The sequence below is a fragment of the Erythrolamprus reginae genome, chromosome 2 (genome assembly GCF_031021105.1).
Source record: "Erythrolamprus reginae isolate rEryReg1 chromosome 2, rEryReg1.hap1, whole genome shotgun sequence".
NCBI lineage: Eukaryota > Metazoa > Chordata > Lepidosauria > Squamata > Dipsadidae > Erythrolamprus > Erythrolamprus reginae.
In genome coordinates this window covers 21,500,397-21,515,095 of record NC_091951.1, presented here as the reverse complement: position 1 = coordinate 21,515,095, position 14,699 = coordinate 21,500,397, and the positions used below count along the sequence as shown (strand labels likewise).

Here is a 14,699-nt window from a genome sequence, read left to right as displayed (position 1 = left end):
TGGATTGAACGAAAGCACCACTAAACGAGGCATTGTCCATATTTTTTATGAACTCAGCTGTGGAAAAGCAACATATGTTTTCCTGTTGTGGGAAAAGAAGAGATTGCAAATCACAGCTCTTTATGCAATGAGGAGCTAAACAGGAGAAAATCCATGCACACTATCTAAATGTAGCAAAAACTTGTCAGAACAGCTCCCTTGTGATTTATGGAAGCAAAAACACAAGAAGGAAGCCACGAAAGAACTCCCAATGTGCTAAGTGCTTTAGTGAGTGTGCAAATATGGTGGTACATCAGAAGACACACATGAGGGAGAAAACATATGACATTAGAAATTGTCAGATCATGAAATACTAAAGGATGCACACACAGTAATAATACCATTTGAACATCCATTCTGTGAGAAAAACTTCAAAGAGAGAATTCCAGTGTGGCGAAGCACCCAAGACTCACAAGTAAGAGAAGATGTTTGAATGCGCTGACTGATAAATTCAGTCACAATTTCAGTCATGAAACACCAGAGGACTCACACAGGAGAGAAACCCTTTGAATGTCCTGACTGTGGGAAAAGTTTTAGTCAAAATTCCATCCTGGTGAGACACCAGAGGACTCACACAGGAGAGAAACACTTTGAATGTCCTGACTGTGGGAAAAATTTTAGTGAAAATTCCAGCCTGGTGCAACACCAGAGGACTCACACAGGAGAGAAACCTTTTGAATGTCCTGAATGTGGGAAAAATTTTAGTCAAAATTCCAGCCTTTTGAGACACAACAGGAGTCACACACGCGAGAAACCCTTTAAATGTCCTGACTGTGGGAAAAGTTTTAGTCAAAATTCCAGCCTGGTGATACACCAGAGGACTCACATAGGAGAGAAACCCTTTGAATGTCCTGAATGTGGGAAAGGTTTTAGATGGAATTCCAGCCTTTTGAAACACAACAGGACTCACACACACGAGAAACCCTTTGAATGTCCTGACTGTGGAAAAAGTTATAGTGAAAATTCCAACCTGGTGATACACCAGAGGATTCACACAGGAGAGAAACCCTTTGAATGTTCTGATTGTGGAAAACGATTTAGTTGCAATTCCAACCTTGTGGAACACCAGAGGACTCACACAGGAGAGAAACCCTTTGAATGTCCTGACTGTGGGAAACGTTTTAGTCGGAGTTTCAGACTGGTGGTGCACCAAAGGACTCACACAGGAGAGAAACCCTTTGAATGTCCTGACTGTGGGAAAAGTTTTAGTCAACGTTCCAACCTGGTGGACCACCAGAGGACTCACACAGGAGAGAAACCCTTTGAATGTCCTGACTGTGGGAAAGGTTTTAGTCAGAATTTCAACCTGGTGGTGCACCAAAGGACTCACACAAGAGAGAAACCCTATGAATGTCCTGACTGTGGAAAAAGATTTAGTTGCAGTTCCAACCTGGTAAAACACCAGAGGACTCACACAGGAGAGAAACCCTTTGAATGTCCTGACTGTGGAAAAAGGTTTAGTTGCAGTTCTAGCCTGGTGAAACACCAGAGGACTCACACAGGAGAGAAACCCTTTAAATGTTCTGATTGTGGGAAAAGTTTTAGTCAGAGTTTCAACCTGGTGGGACACCAGAGGACTCACACAGGAGAGAAACCCTTTAAATGTTCTGACTGTGGGAAAAGTTTTAGTTGCAGTTCCACCTTGGTGAGACACAAGAGGACTCACACAGGAGAGAAACCTTTTGAATGTCCTGACTGTGGAAAAAGCTTTAGTGAGAATTCCAGCCTGGTGGAACACCAGAGGACTCACACAGGAGAGAAACCTTTTGAATGTCCTGAATGTGGGAAAGGTTTTAGTTGTAATTCCAACCTTTTGAGACACAACAAGACTCACACATGCGAGAAACCCTTTGAATGTCCTGACTGTGGGAAAGGTTTTAGTCAAAATTCTAGCCTGGTGAATCACCAGAGGACTCATACAGGAGAGAAACCCTTTGAATGCCCTGTCTGTGGGAAAAGTTTTAGTCAGAGTGGGAACCTGGTGGAACACCAGAGCACTCACACAGGAGAGAAACCTTTTGAATGTCCTGAATGTGGGAAAAGTTTCAGTTGTAATTCCAGCCTTTTGAGACACAACAGGAGACACCTAGTAAGTAAGAAGGCTGATAGTTTAGGGAAACATATATCCAGAAAACAGTTCAAGAAACAGTTTTAGTTGTGAGTGGTAATAGTAATGGAAACCAGTACAGATATACAGTATATATTATATAAAGCAACAAGGTAATCTATTTCAATTCTAATCACAATCCCAATATCCAATACAAACGAGTTAACTTCCACGCATAGCTCTAGACATAAAGTAACTATCAATAAAAACTCCCTCCAAACAGGAACTCCTTTGGCTCCCTCTTGTGGCTAACTATGATCCATCTCTTAAAGGTATATCATATAAACATACGTTCATAGCTTATATGTATTGTAGCCCAATATAATTACATACAGGGTACTGACAAAGGCAAATGACAAAGAGGGATGGGAAAGAAGTCAAACAGAAACATCAATCAGGTGACACAGAAAGGACACCCAGAGTCAGCTACAAAAAACTCAAATGCCTTCACAAAAATGCACAGTGCCTGGGGAACAAACAGTGAACTGGAAATATTAAAGGATGAAGGTGAACATGACATAGTTGGAATAACAGAAACCTGGTGGGATGAAAAACATGATTGGAACACACAGATAAAAGGATACAAACTTCCAAAAAACCAGATCACCCAAAAAAGGAGGCGGAGTTGCACTGTATATAAAGAACCCTTATGTTGATACAGAGCTACATGTAACTAAAGAAGAAAACCCCTTAGAATGCATATGGGTCAACATAAAAGGAAATATAGGACTATACAATTTACAAATGGGATTTTTCGATGCAGAGATTTTGGAATGTTATTAATGGATGGAAATGTAGTGATAAATCAGAAATTGTTAAAATACAGAGAATGTGACAATAAAAAGAAAATAAAGTTGGAAAGGAGATATAAAAAGGGGAAAGATATTAAAAAGTTAGGTCATTTGGAAAGGGCAGGGAAAAAAAGAACCAGTTGAAAGGAAGGTGTAAGACCCAAAATTACTCAGAAGTCCAAGAAAATGGACAAATTTGGAAGATAAGCAATGGTGAATAATTTGAAAGAAAATTGAAAACTAAAGGTGGTAGACCCAGGTGACAAAAATAGGAGGAAGCATTAGATAATATTTGTTATACCTAGAGAAACATATTACATATTTAAATATAGATAAAGGGAAGCTGTTAGTTTATGAATAGCACCAATGTTAGAATTAATCTAGGGTTCTGGAAAGCTCATCTGTCAACAACTGAAGGCATGCAGCCCTCTTTCAGTGGGTCGCCCTCGGGAAAGGCACTGCATGCCATGATATGTCACATCAGAATGAAGCGACAGAGAGAAAGTTTTTGGGAGGACGACCCAGAATGATCCAGGTGTCTCCTATTTATTGTATATTCACAGTTGTGACATGTGGTACAGAATAACCAATTAGCGAGCGCCACATACATTAAACCATCCTCCAGCAACTATTTACTTTTGTACCTTATAAGGCAAGCTTCTCAGAAGCTGCATTCCTTGCTTTTTTCCCATGATTGTGTGATTGCAAAGGAATGTCAGTAATGCATCCCTATATGGAAGTTAGCTATATGTTTTTCTTCATCTTGTATACCAAGTCCATACATGGTCTGCAACTTGCTTAATCAGCCTAGATTGCCTTTCCATAGAGGAAGAATTAAGATTTTATACAGCACATAATTAGGCTTAAATATCACTCTCCAGTAATATTTTATTTCCAAATTCCAGTGCTTATAAATCTATGATTACAACAAACAACATTAACAGATTAAGATTAGAAGGACTCAGGAAAGGACAAGGTGAAGGAAGAGGAAGTAGGTAGGAAGGGGAGAGAGGTAGAGAGGGAGAAAAGGTAGAGGGGAGAGAGGGAGATATAGGGAGGGGAGTAACATGAAATATAGAAGGAAAATAAATGGGAGATAAAAGTAACTGAAAATTTAGGATATTTGTTTATGATATCCTGGAAATATGTACAAGTTTGTAACGTGTTGATATGGCATATGAATTAATATAAAGTTTGTGAAAAAAAATAAAACAAAATTAAGAAAAAAATGAATCTCCTATCTGTAGGAAAGGTTTTAGTCTGAATTGCAACCTCTTTATCATATCATATTTCATTAAAGTATTCAGTTATTACTTTTTAATCTTTAATGCATACATCCTTTCTCATCTTCTGATTTACTTATCAATTTCTTTTGTGTTTAATTTATAAGCTAACCATCTTCCTTTTTTTGGCATTTTTAAAAAAGTTATTAACTGCATCTACATAGAGGGATACATGCATTGGAATATTAAAAATTAATATCAGAACAAGGTATAATTATTGATTGGTGGTCTTATCTGCAGCTACAAAATAAATATAAATTTGACCTCGAAAAAAGTGGTTTTCAATCAAAAGAGCAGGAAATTGATAAAATTTTCACAGGCCCAGAGGAAAAAGCAATTTCAAAGTTTTATAAATGTTTAATAAATGAGAACATGGAGGAGGAGAGAGTTAAAGAAGATGATAAAGTGGGTCCAAAATATAGGCCATACGATTGATTTGGAGAACTGGGAATCCCTTTGGAGTTGTAATTTGAAATTAACTATTTCAGCTGCCTATAAAGAAAACCTCTACAAAACCTTCTACCGTTGGCACTTTATACCAGTCCGACTAGCAAAAATTTATCAAGGAATATCTCCAAACTGTTGGAAATGTAAAGACAAGTTAGGCACATACTACCACATGTGGTGGACCTGTGGGGAAGCTATACATTTTTGAAGAAAAATATGGAAATGGGTAAAAGAAATTACTGTAACAGAGATTAAATTTGAACCAGAAATATTCCTATTGGGAATGATCGATAGCAATACCAAAAAAGAGGATAAATACCTTATTACAGTATACATCTGATAAGGGCCGCAAAAATTTGTTACGCCCAAAATTGGTAAAAGGATGATATACCCACCAATGTACATATTATAAATAAAATAATGGAACTGGCTGAGATGAATAGGTTAACTATGCGTATTAAAGACAGAGAAGATACAGCCTTCTACAAAATTTGGGGCAAATGGTACAATTGGTTACAAAAAAGGAAAAGAATTGAAAATGATTAGTTTATTCACATTGCAAAGAGGAATTATTTCAAAACTAAAAGCAATACCTTTTTTCTTATCTCAGACATGCCACAACATATATAGATTAAAACTGTTTTAAGCTTTTAGATTTTTAGATTCATCAAATGGTCTATGTATAAGAGATGGAAAAACATAGTTATAAAATTTGTTAAAATTCATACTGTTTTTTTTAAAATCTTTTTTATTTTTAAACTTTCTGATGTCTCTGCTGTAATTTTAGAAGTGAAAGATATACTTGTATTCTTTTCTGCTCTTAAGAAATATAGGGTTACTTTAGGAAAGTGTGAGAAACAGATATGGAAAATCGCAAGTTAAATACTATATTTAGTTATAAAATATAATAAGAGAGAGTATCTATTTGTTATTTTATTTTACTTTATTGTCATTGTCATTTCTTTTTTTCCTTTGTATTTTGTTTTTTCAAAAACATCTACATTTTTGGGGGGGTATATAAATTTTTATTGTTTTCTACACCTTACAGAGATTCCAATTTATATACCTCAAATTAAAATATAATACAATACAATATCAAATGCCAAATTCTTAGTCAAATTATTCAAATTTTTCTAATTATTTATCCAATTTTTCTGGTATATATCATTCATCCTCTGCTACTTCCTTTCCAAATGCTATCATCCGGATTTTAGATAATGTTCTTTGCTTTAATTTATATTTAGAGTGCTATAGTTATCTAAATTTCTCTTGGCTATTTGCTATTTTTCCTAACTGAGCCATCGTACCTCAGTCCCTTTCTAGCGTTCTTAGAAAACACATTCCTACTTTCATTTGAAAAAAAACCCCTTTTATCATGACTGCCCTTAACAATAGAAAATATCCAAATTTACGTCTCTTTAAAAGCCCAGGAAGGAAAGAAAAATAAATAAATAAAAAAGAATAGAAGAAAAAAGGAAAAGAAAAAACACTTCATATCGTATCTTAATCTATACTTAGGAGGAAGGGTGGTTGTTAGAAATTTTTAAATACATTTCCTACTCAATTCATTTATTTCACTTCTTTCATCATATCAGTATATCATTTCTACTTTAACAGATCAAAATAAATATAAATCATTATTCCATTATTTTATGCAAAAAGTATCTTTCATTAAAAAACCCCAAAGTATTAATATTCTTTCTTCATCTAGATATTTTCCACTGCCGTTCTTAGTGTGATAATCTTCCCTAATCTGTGTGTCACTGTCATATCAGTACAATAATCTTCCCTATTCTAATTATTTTCACTGCTAAATGCAGTGCCATAATATTCCCTAATCTATATATTTCCCTAATCTATATATTATCCCTCATTCTAAATATCTTCTACTACTGAACTCAGTGATAATCTTCCCTAATCTACTGATTTTAACTTTGTTGTTTCATCTATCTTTCCTTATAATGTCTAACATAATTAGTGCTAGTTATTATCCCAATTTAATACTACTCCTGTTATTGTAGCTCTCCTCCATTTTCTTTTCCCCCTTCCCCCCCTTTGTTTATCACTATAAATCAAATAAGCAATTTACAGTTCAATCAATCAGAATAATAAAAAGGAAAGAAGAAAAGAGAAAAAAAGTCATCCAAAAATAATCATAATCATTATCAAATATCTCACTTATCTTATGCACAATGATCAAAGCTATTTTCAATTTTTTCATTTATAAGCCATTACATTTTCTCCTCGTATATAATTCTTCCATTTTACACTTTATATCACTAACTTATATATTTGTGTGTGCCATCCTAGTCTCCCTTAATTTTCAAATTCAGCAAAAAAAATGAAACTTCACACACACACACACACACACACACATATCTCCCTTAATTTTAAAATTCCAGCTAAAAACATTTAACACATACAGAATATAGTTGTCGGCTATAAAATATATTAACTGCCTTGCAGTGGTCCTGGGTTGGGCCTAGAGGCAAAAAAGGAGCTGTGACGTTCCTTAAAAATATACCAGGGTGATCCGACATAAAAAAACATATACCCCCTCCCTGGTACAGAGCTGGAAGGGTTCTGATCTGATAGCTGTAACTGCTAGCTCTCTGCTTTACAAGGCAGAGTTCACCACACCTCTCGGCCCAACCCAGGGCCATTTCCAAGGCAGTTAATTTTATTGATAGCCGACAATTCTATCTGTATGTGTCACATGTTTAAGCTGAATTTGAAAATTAAGGGAGACTAGGATAGATCTATTTCGGCCTTATTTTGGCCTCATCAGCTAGCCATACTCACTGGGACTTGAACCTGCAACCTTTGCCTTGTAAGGCAGAGAATTATCCTCTAGGCTACAGTATTCAATCCCTTCAGCTCTGTACCAGGGAAGGGTTACATTTTGTGTCAAAATCTATCCTAGTCTCCCTTAATTTTCAAATTCAGCTTAAACATATGACACACACACACACACACACACACACACACATATATATCTCACATGTTTTTTGCTGAAATTTTAAAATTAAGGGAGACTAGGATGGCACCATTTCGGCCTTGTTATGGCCTCATCAGCTAGCCACACCCTTACTGGGATTTGATCCGGCAGCTTCTGCCTTGTAAGGCAGAGAATTAACAGATGAGCCACCAGACCTTAATTCTCTGCCTTACAAGGCAGAAGCTACCGTATCAAATCCCAGTAAGGGTGTGGCTAGCTGATGAGGCCATAACAAGGCTGAAATGGTGCCATCCTAGTCTCCCTTAATTTTAAAATTTCAGCAAAAAACGTGATACATACAGAATATCGTTGTCGGCTATGAATAAATTATTTATTATTTATTTATTTATTTTATTAGTTGGACTTGTATGCCGCCCCTCTCCGAAGACTCGGGGCGGCTCACAACAAGTAAAAACAGTCACAACAATCCAATTAATTAAAATATTTAATGATTTAAGAAAAACCCCATGTAATAGCAAACACACACACAAGCATACCATGTATAAATTAACATGCCCAGGGGAGATGTTTAGTTTCTCCATGCCTGACGGCAAAGGTGCGTCTTAAGGAGTTTTCGGAAGGCAGGAAGAGTAGGGGCAGTTCTAATCTCCGGGGGGAGTTGGTTCCAGAGAGCCGGCGCCGCCACAGAGAAGGCTCTTCCCCTGGGACCCGCCAACCGGCATTGTTTAGTTGACGGGACCTGGAGAAGGCCCACTCTGTGGGACCTAATCGGTCGCTGGGATTCGTGCGGCAGGAGGCGGTCTCGGAGATATCCTGGTCCGATGCCATGAAGGGCTTTAAAGGTCATAACCAACACTTTGAATTGTGACCGGAAATTGATCGGCAGCCAATGCAGACTGCGGAGTGATGGTGAAACATGGGCGTACCTAGGTAAGCCCATGACTGCTCTCGCAGCTGCATTCTGCACGATCTGAAGTTTCCGAACACTTTTCAAAGGTAGCCCCATGTAGAGAGCATTACAGTAGTCGAACCTCGAGGTGATGAGGGCATGAGTGACTGTGAGCAATGAGTCCCGGTCCAGATAGGGCCGCAACTGGTGCACCAGGCGAACCTGGGCAAACGCCCCCCTCGCCACAGCTGAAAGATGGTTTTCTAATGTGAGCTGTGGATCGAGGAGGACGCCCAAGTTGCGGACCCTCTCTGAGGGGGTCAATAATCCCCCCCCAGGGTAATGGACGGACAGATGGAATTGTCCTTGGGAGGCAAAACCCACAACCACTCCGTCTTATCCGGGTTGAGTTTGAGTCTGTTGACACCCATCCAGGCCCCAACAGCCTCCAGGCACCGGCACATCACTTCCACCGCTTCGTTGACTGGGCATGGGGTGGAGATGTAAAGCTGGGTATCATCGGCATATTGATGATACCTCACCCCATGTCCTTGGATGATCTCACCCAGCGGTTTCATGTAGATGTTAAATAGCAAGGGGGAGAGGACCGACCCCTGAGGCACCCCACAAGGGAGAGACCTCGGAGCCGACCTCTGACCCCCCACTAACACCGACTGCGACCGGCCAGAGAGGTAGGAGGAGAACCACTGAAGAACAGTGCCTCCCACCCCCAGCCCCTCCAACCGGCGCAGAAGGATACCATGGTCGATGGTATCGAAAGCCGCTGAGAGATCGAGGAGCACCAGGACAGAGGATAAACCCCTGTCCCGGGCCCGCCAGAGATCATCCATCAACGCGACCAAAGCGGTTTCCGTGCTGTAACCGGGCCTGAAACCCGACTGCTGGGGACCTAGATAATCAGCTTCTTCCAAGGACTGCTGGAGCTGGAGTGCCACCACCTTCTCGACAACCTTCCCCATAAAGGGAAGGTTGGAGACTGGACGATAGTTGTTAAGTACGGCTGGGTCCAGGGAGGGCTTCTTGAGGAGGGGGCGCACAAGCGCTTCTTTATAGAGTGATGGAAAAACTCCCCTCCCCAAGGAAGCGTTGGTAATCTCCTGGGCCCAGCTCCGTGTCACCTCCCTGCTGGCCGAGACCAACCAGGAGGGACACGGATCCAGTAAGCAGGTGGCAGAACTCACAGCTCCGATGGCCTTGTCCACTTCATCAGGTGTCACCAGATCAAACTCTTCCCAGACAGGTGGACAAGTACGTGCCCCAGTCACCTCGACTGACTCGTTGTCAGTCGACTCTGTTTTACAATTGGAGTCGAGGTCGGCCCGGATCTGAGCGACTTTATCAGCGAAAAACGTGTTAAACTCCTCGGCACTACTCTGCAAGGGCTCCCCAGCTCCCCCCTGATTAAGAAGGGAGCGGGTCACCCTAAACAGAGCAGCCGGGCGGGATTCCGCTGATGCAATCAAGGCGGCATGGTACGCGCATCTTGCCGCCTTGAGCGCCACTTTGTAAGTCTTAATAAAAGCTCTTACAAGTGTTCGATCAGATTCGGACCTACTCTTCCTCCATCGCTTCTCTAGACGTCTCTTTTGGCGTTTCAACACCCGGAGCTCCTCGTTGAACCATGGGGCTCTACGGGGTCTAGCGCCGCGGAGAGGTCGCAAAGGCGCAATCCGGTCAAGAGCCCCTGCCGCAGCCCTGTTCCAGGCCTCAGCGAGGGACTCCGCCGAACTGTGGACGAGTGCCTCTGGAATAACCCCAAGCGCCGTCTGAAAGCCCTCTGGGTCCATCAGGCATCTGGGGCGGAACATCTTCATTGGTTCCACCTCCCTGCGGGGAAGGATTGGAGCCAGGAAGTCAAGCCGTAGCAGAAAATGGTCTGACCATGACAAAGGCAACGCTTCTAAGTCCCTTAGTCTCGGACCATTGCTCAATTGCTCGGAAAGGAATACCATGTCAGGTGCGTGCCCTCACTCGTGAGTCGGACCATGTACTACTTGAGTCAGGTCCATGGCTGTCATGGTGGCCATGAACTCCTGCGCCAGCCCAGAGGTTTTGCCGAGTGACGGCAGGTTGAAGTCCCCCAGGACAATGAGTCCGGGGAACTACACCGCCAACCCGGCTACCTCCTCGAGTAGCACAGGCAGGGCTTTTGACACGCAGCTGGGAGGCAGGTACGTGAGAAATAAGCCCACCTGAACCCCTAAGTCCAACTTCAGCAAGAGAGACTCGCAACCTGCAATTTCCGGAGCAATGAGTCTACGTAGGCAAAGGCTCTCCCTGGCTATAATAGCCACTCCTCCCCTCCTTCCCTGGGGTCGAGGTTGATGCCATATCTGAAACCCGGCTGGGCAAATTTCAGAGAGAGGGACACCTCCCTCCGGGCCCAGCCAGGTTTCAGTAATACATGCCAGGTCGGCCTCCTCATCCAGGATCAGATCCCGGATGAGGAGAGCTTTATTTACCACCGACCTGGCATTGAGCAGCAGCAACCTGAGTCCAGGGCCAGAGTTACACTCATCACCAGTACCCAAGATTGGGCTCACAGAGCCGGAACAAGGGACCGTTATTAAGCAACGGTCTCTCGTTCCCCTGGAACGGCTAACTCTGTGGCCCCCACCGTATCTGCCTCTCCCCAGCAACACAGGGATATTCCGGCCCTCTGCCACCCCAGAGATCGGTGCCCCTTCCTCTCCTGTCTCCCGAGCATCAGATGGGCCAAACCTATCATTCATACTACTCACAATCATCTCATCCATACTGTACTCCCACCCACCCCAACCATCACACTCATACCAATCATTCATTCCATGCACAAGATTAACTCCATTCCAATCATCCATTAATTAGCGAACCCTCCCAATATTAAAAAAAAGATTAAATTAGTAATAAGTAAAAAGCTAATAAAATGTGGCACAATATAAATACATATAAATAGAAATTGAAAAATTCACAAAATTAACTGCTTTGAAATGGCCCTGGGTTGGGCCTAGAGGCAAAAAGGAGCTGGGGCGTTCCTTCAATATACCAGGGTGATCCGACATAAAAAACATATATATATATATATATATATATATATATATATATATATATATATATATATATATATATACACACACACTTCATAAAAATCTCCATGTCATTCCTTCTAATAACTATGATTACACCAACCAATCAGATCACTGAAACATAATCACCCAATCTATTTGCTACATTCAAAACAAATCTCCACCCCCACACTACATACTAGGAAGAAATGTCAGTTGCTAACATTCCATTTACAACAACACAAAGATTGGAACTTCAGCCTGAAGATGGTGAATGTGATTTCGCCGAAACGTCGCATAGACATGCAAAACATTACACAGGGCAAAACCCGAACTCAGAACAATCTACATATATATATATATATATATATATATATATATATATATATATATATATATATATATATATATATATATATATATGTAGATTGTTCTGAGTTCGGGTTTTGCCCTGTGTAATGTTTTGCATGTCTATGCGACGTTTCGGTGAAATCACATTCACCATCATCAGGCTGGAGTTCCAATCTTTGTGTTTTTGCAAAAACACAAAGATTGGAACTCCAGCCTGATGATGGTGAATGTGATTTCACCGAAACGTCGCATAGACATGCAAAACATTACACAGGGCAAAACCCGAACTCAGAACAATCTACATACATATACCCGTGAAAATTTACGAAAACAAATATATATATATATATATATATATATATATATATATATATATATATATATATATATATATCAAGAATAGTCCTAAAAATGCGAGTTCCAGGTATATGTGTGAATGATGAGGCAGCAGCCATCTCGATCACCGGAACATAAAACTTTAATAAAACAACTTAGCTTTCGTTAGCGTGCTGCTAACTTCGTCAGAGTATTAAAATGCCATGGGAGACAATCACATTTATAAAGCATTACTCAGTCTGCTCATAGCCCGCGTCACTGGGCCACACCCTTCCCTCCCCTCTGCAGCAAGCCTAATTGTAGGCTTAATCATGCTGGTTAAAGGGGGAACTACCGCTTTTACTCGTGTCTGTTGCCTATTTCCCTCCCCAAGGGAGGAGGTGGAGTTACGAGGCAATGCTTTGGAGGTATTCGATATTTCTTTCTTCCCCCAATTATCGTTGTGGTGGTACATGTCTGCTCTTGCAATTTTTTTTTTGCCCATGCCCTCGTCCTAGGTCTGCACTGTTCTAATCCCCCCTTGTCCCCTGCGTTAAACCTGCATTGTGCCCCTCCCCCTCTACCTCCGTGTTGCTCCAGTATGTTCCCTTGTTTCCCACTAGGGGTTGCTCCACCCTCATTTAGCTGGTTTCTATGCCTGACCTGGAGAATTCTGTTAGGGGCTTTATCCAATCCTAATGACCTATCTCCTTTAAGTCGTTGTTGGTGCCTTAAAGCCTGGTATGCTGATGGCATATCAATATGTCTATTTAAAGAATTTTCGTTGGAGAACCAGGCTTCTTTTAGGAGGCGACCTCCCTTGGTTTCATCTCGCGCCAGAATCTCAGTTCCCTGGAAATCGAAGCCATGATCCTGCTCCTCCATGTGTGTCCAAATCTGGGAGCGTTGTTCCTGACGTCGGACCGCCAATTTGTGTTCGTGTATACGAGTTCTCAATCTTTTAGCCGTTTCACCCACATAGTGGTGAGCACAATTATTGCAGTTTATACGGTAAATTACTGAGGAGGACTCCTCCTTCACTAAGGTTTCCTTCGGGCGCATTACTGATTTTCTCAAAGTTTGATCCGGCCTATGCGCTACTTTGACCCCATGGGGTGCCAGTATGCGTGCGGCTGTTTCGGATACCCCTTGTATGTACGGGAGTACCCTCCACGCTGATGTTTCGTTACCCAGACCCCGACAACCTACTGAAAGCGCAAACGAAACATCAGCGTGGAGGGTACTCCCGTACATACAAGGGGTATCCGAAACAGCCGCACGCATACTGGCACCCCATGGGGTCAAAGTAGCGCATAGGCCGGATCAAACTTTGAGAAAATCAGTAATGCGCCCGAAGGAAACCTTAGTGAAGGAGGAGTCCTCCTCAGTAATTTACCGTATAAACTGCAATAATTGTGCTCACCACTATGTGGGTGAAACGGCTAAAAGATTGAGAACTCGTATACACGAACACAAATTGGCGGTCCGACGTCAGGAACAACGCTCCCAGATTTGGACACACATGGAGGAGCAGGATCATGGCTTCGATTTCCAGGGAACTGAGATTCTGGCGCGAGATGAAACCAAGGGAGGTCGCCTCCTAAAAGAAGCCTGGTTCTCCAACGAAAATTCTTTAAATAGACATATTGATATGCCATCAGCATACCAGGCTTTAAGGCACCAACAACGACTTAAAGGAGATAGGTCATTAGGATTGGATAAAGCCCCTAACAGAATTCTCCAGGTCAGGCATAGAAACCAGCTAAATGAGGGTGGAGCAACCCCTAGTGGGAAACAAGGGAACATACTGGAGCAACACGGAGGTAGAGGGGGAGGGGCACAATGCAGGTTTAACGCAGGGGACAAGGGGGGATTAGAACAGTGCAGACCTAGGACGAGGGCATGGGCAAAAAAAAAAAATTGCAAGAGCAGACATGTACCACCATAGAAAGTAACAACGATAATTGGGGGAAGAAAGAAATATCAAATACCTCCAAAGCATTGCCTCGTAACTCCACCTCCTCCCTTGGGGAGGGAAATAGGCAACAGACACGAGTAAAAGCGGTAGTTCCCCCTTTAACCAGCATGATTAAGCCTACAATTAGGCTTGCTGCAGAGGGGAGGGAAGGGTGTGGCCCAGTGACGCGGGCTATGAGCAGACTGAGTAATGCTTTATAAATGTGATTGTCTCCCATGGCATTTTAATACTCTGACGAAGTTAGCAGCACGCTAACGAAAGCTAAGTTGTTTTATTAAAGTTTTATGTTCCGGTGATCGAGATGGCTGCTGCCTCATCATTCACATATATATATATATATATATATATATATATATATATATATATATATATATATATATATATATATATATGTAGATTGTTCTGAGTTCGGGTTTTGCCCTGTGTAATGTTTTGCATGTCTATGCGACGTTTCGGTGAAATCACATTCACCATC

The 14,699-nt window shown here is 41.5% G+C and overlaps 1 protein-coding gene across 1 annotated transcript in view; it reads left to right on the top strand.

Moving 5' to 3' along the window:
- Window positions 1–14,699, top strand: part of LOC139159877 (zinc finger protein 84-like) — a 98,695-nt gene that overhangs the window by 70,663 nt on the left and 13,333 nt on the right. The window contains exon 1 of the mRNA XM_070737312.1: window positions 140–2,090. Coding sequence (XP_070593413.1) covers window positions 509–2,090 — 1,582 coding nt within the window. The 5' untranslated portion in view covers window positions 140–508. Of the gene's footprint in view, window positions 2,091–14,699 lie in introns of the transcript that reaches the window.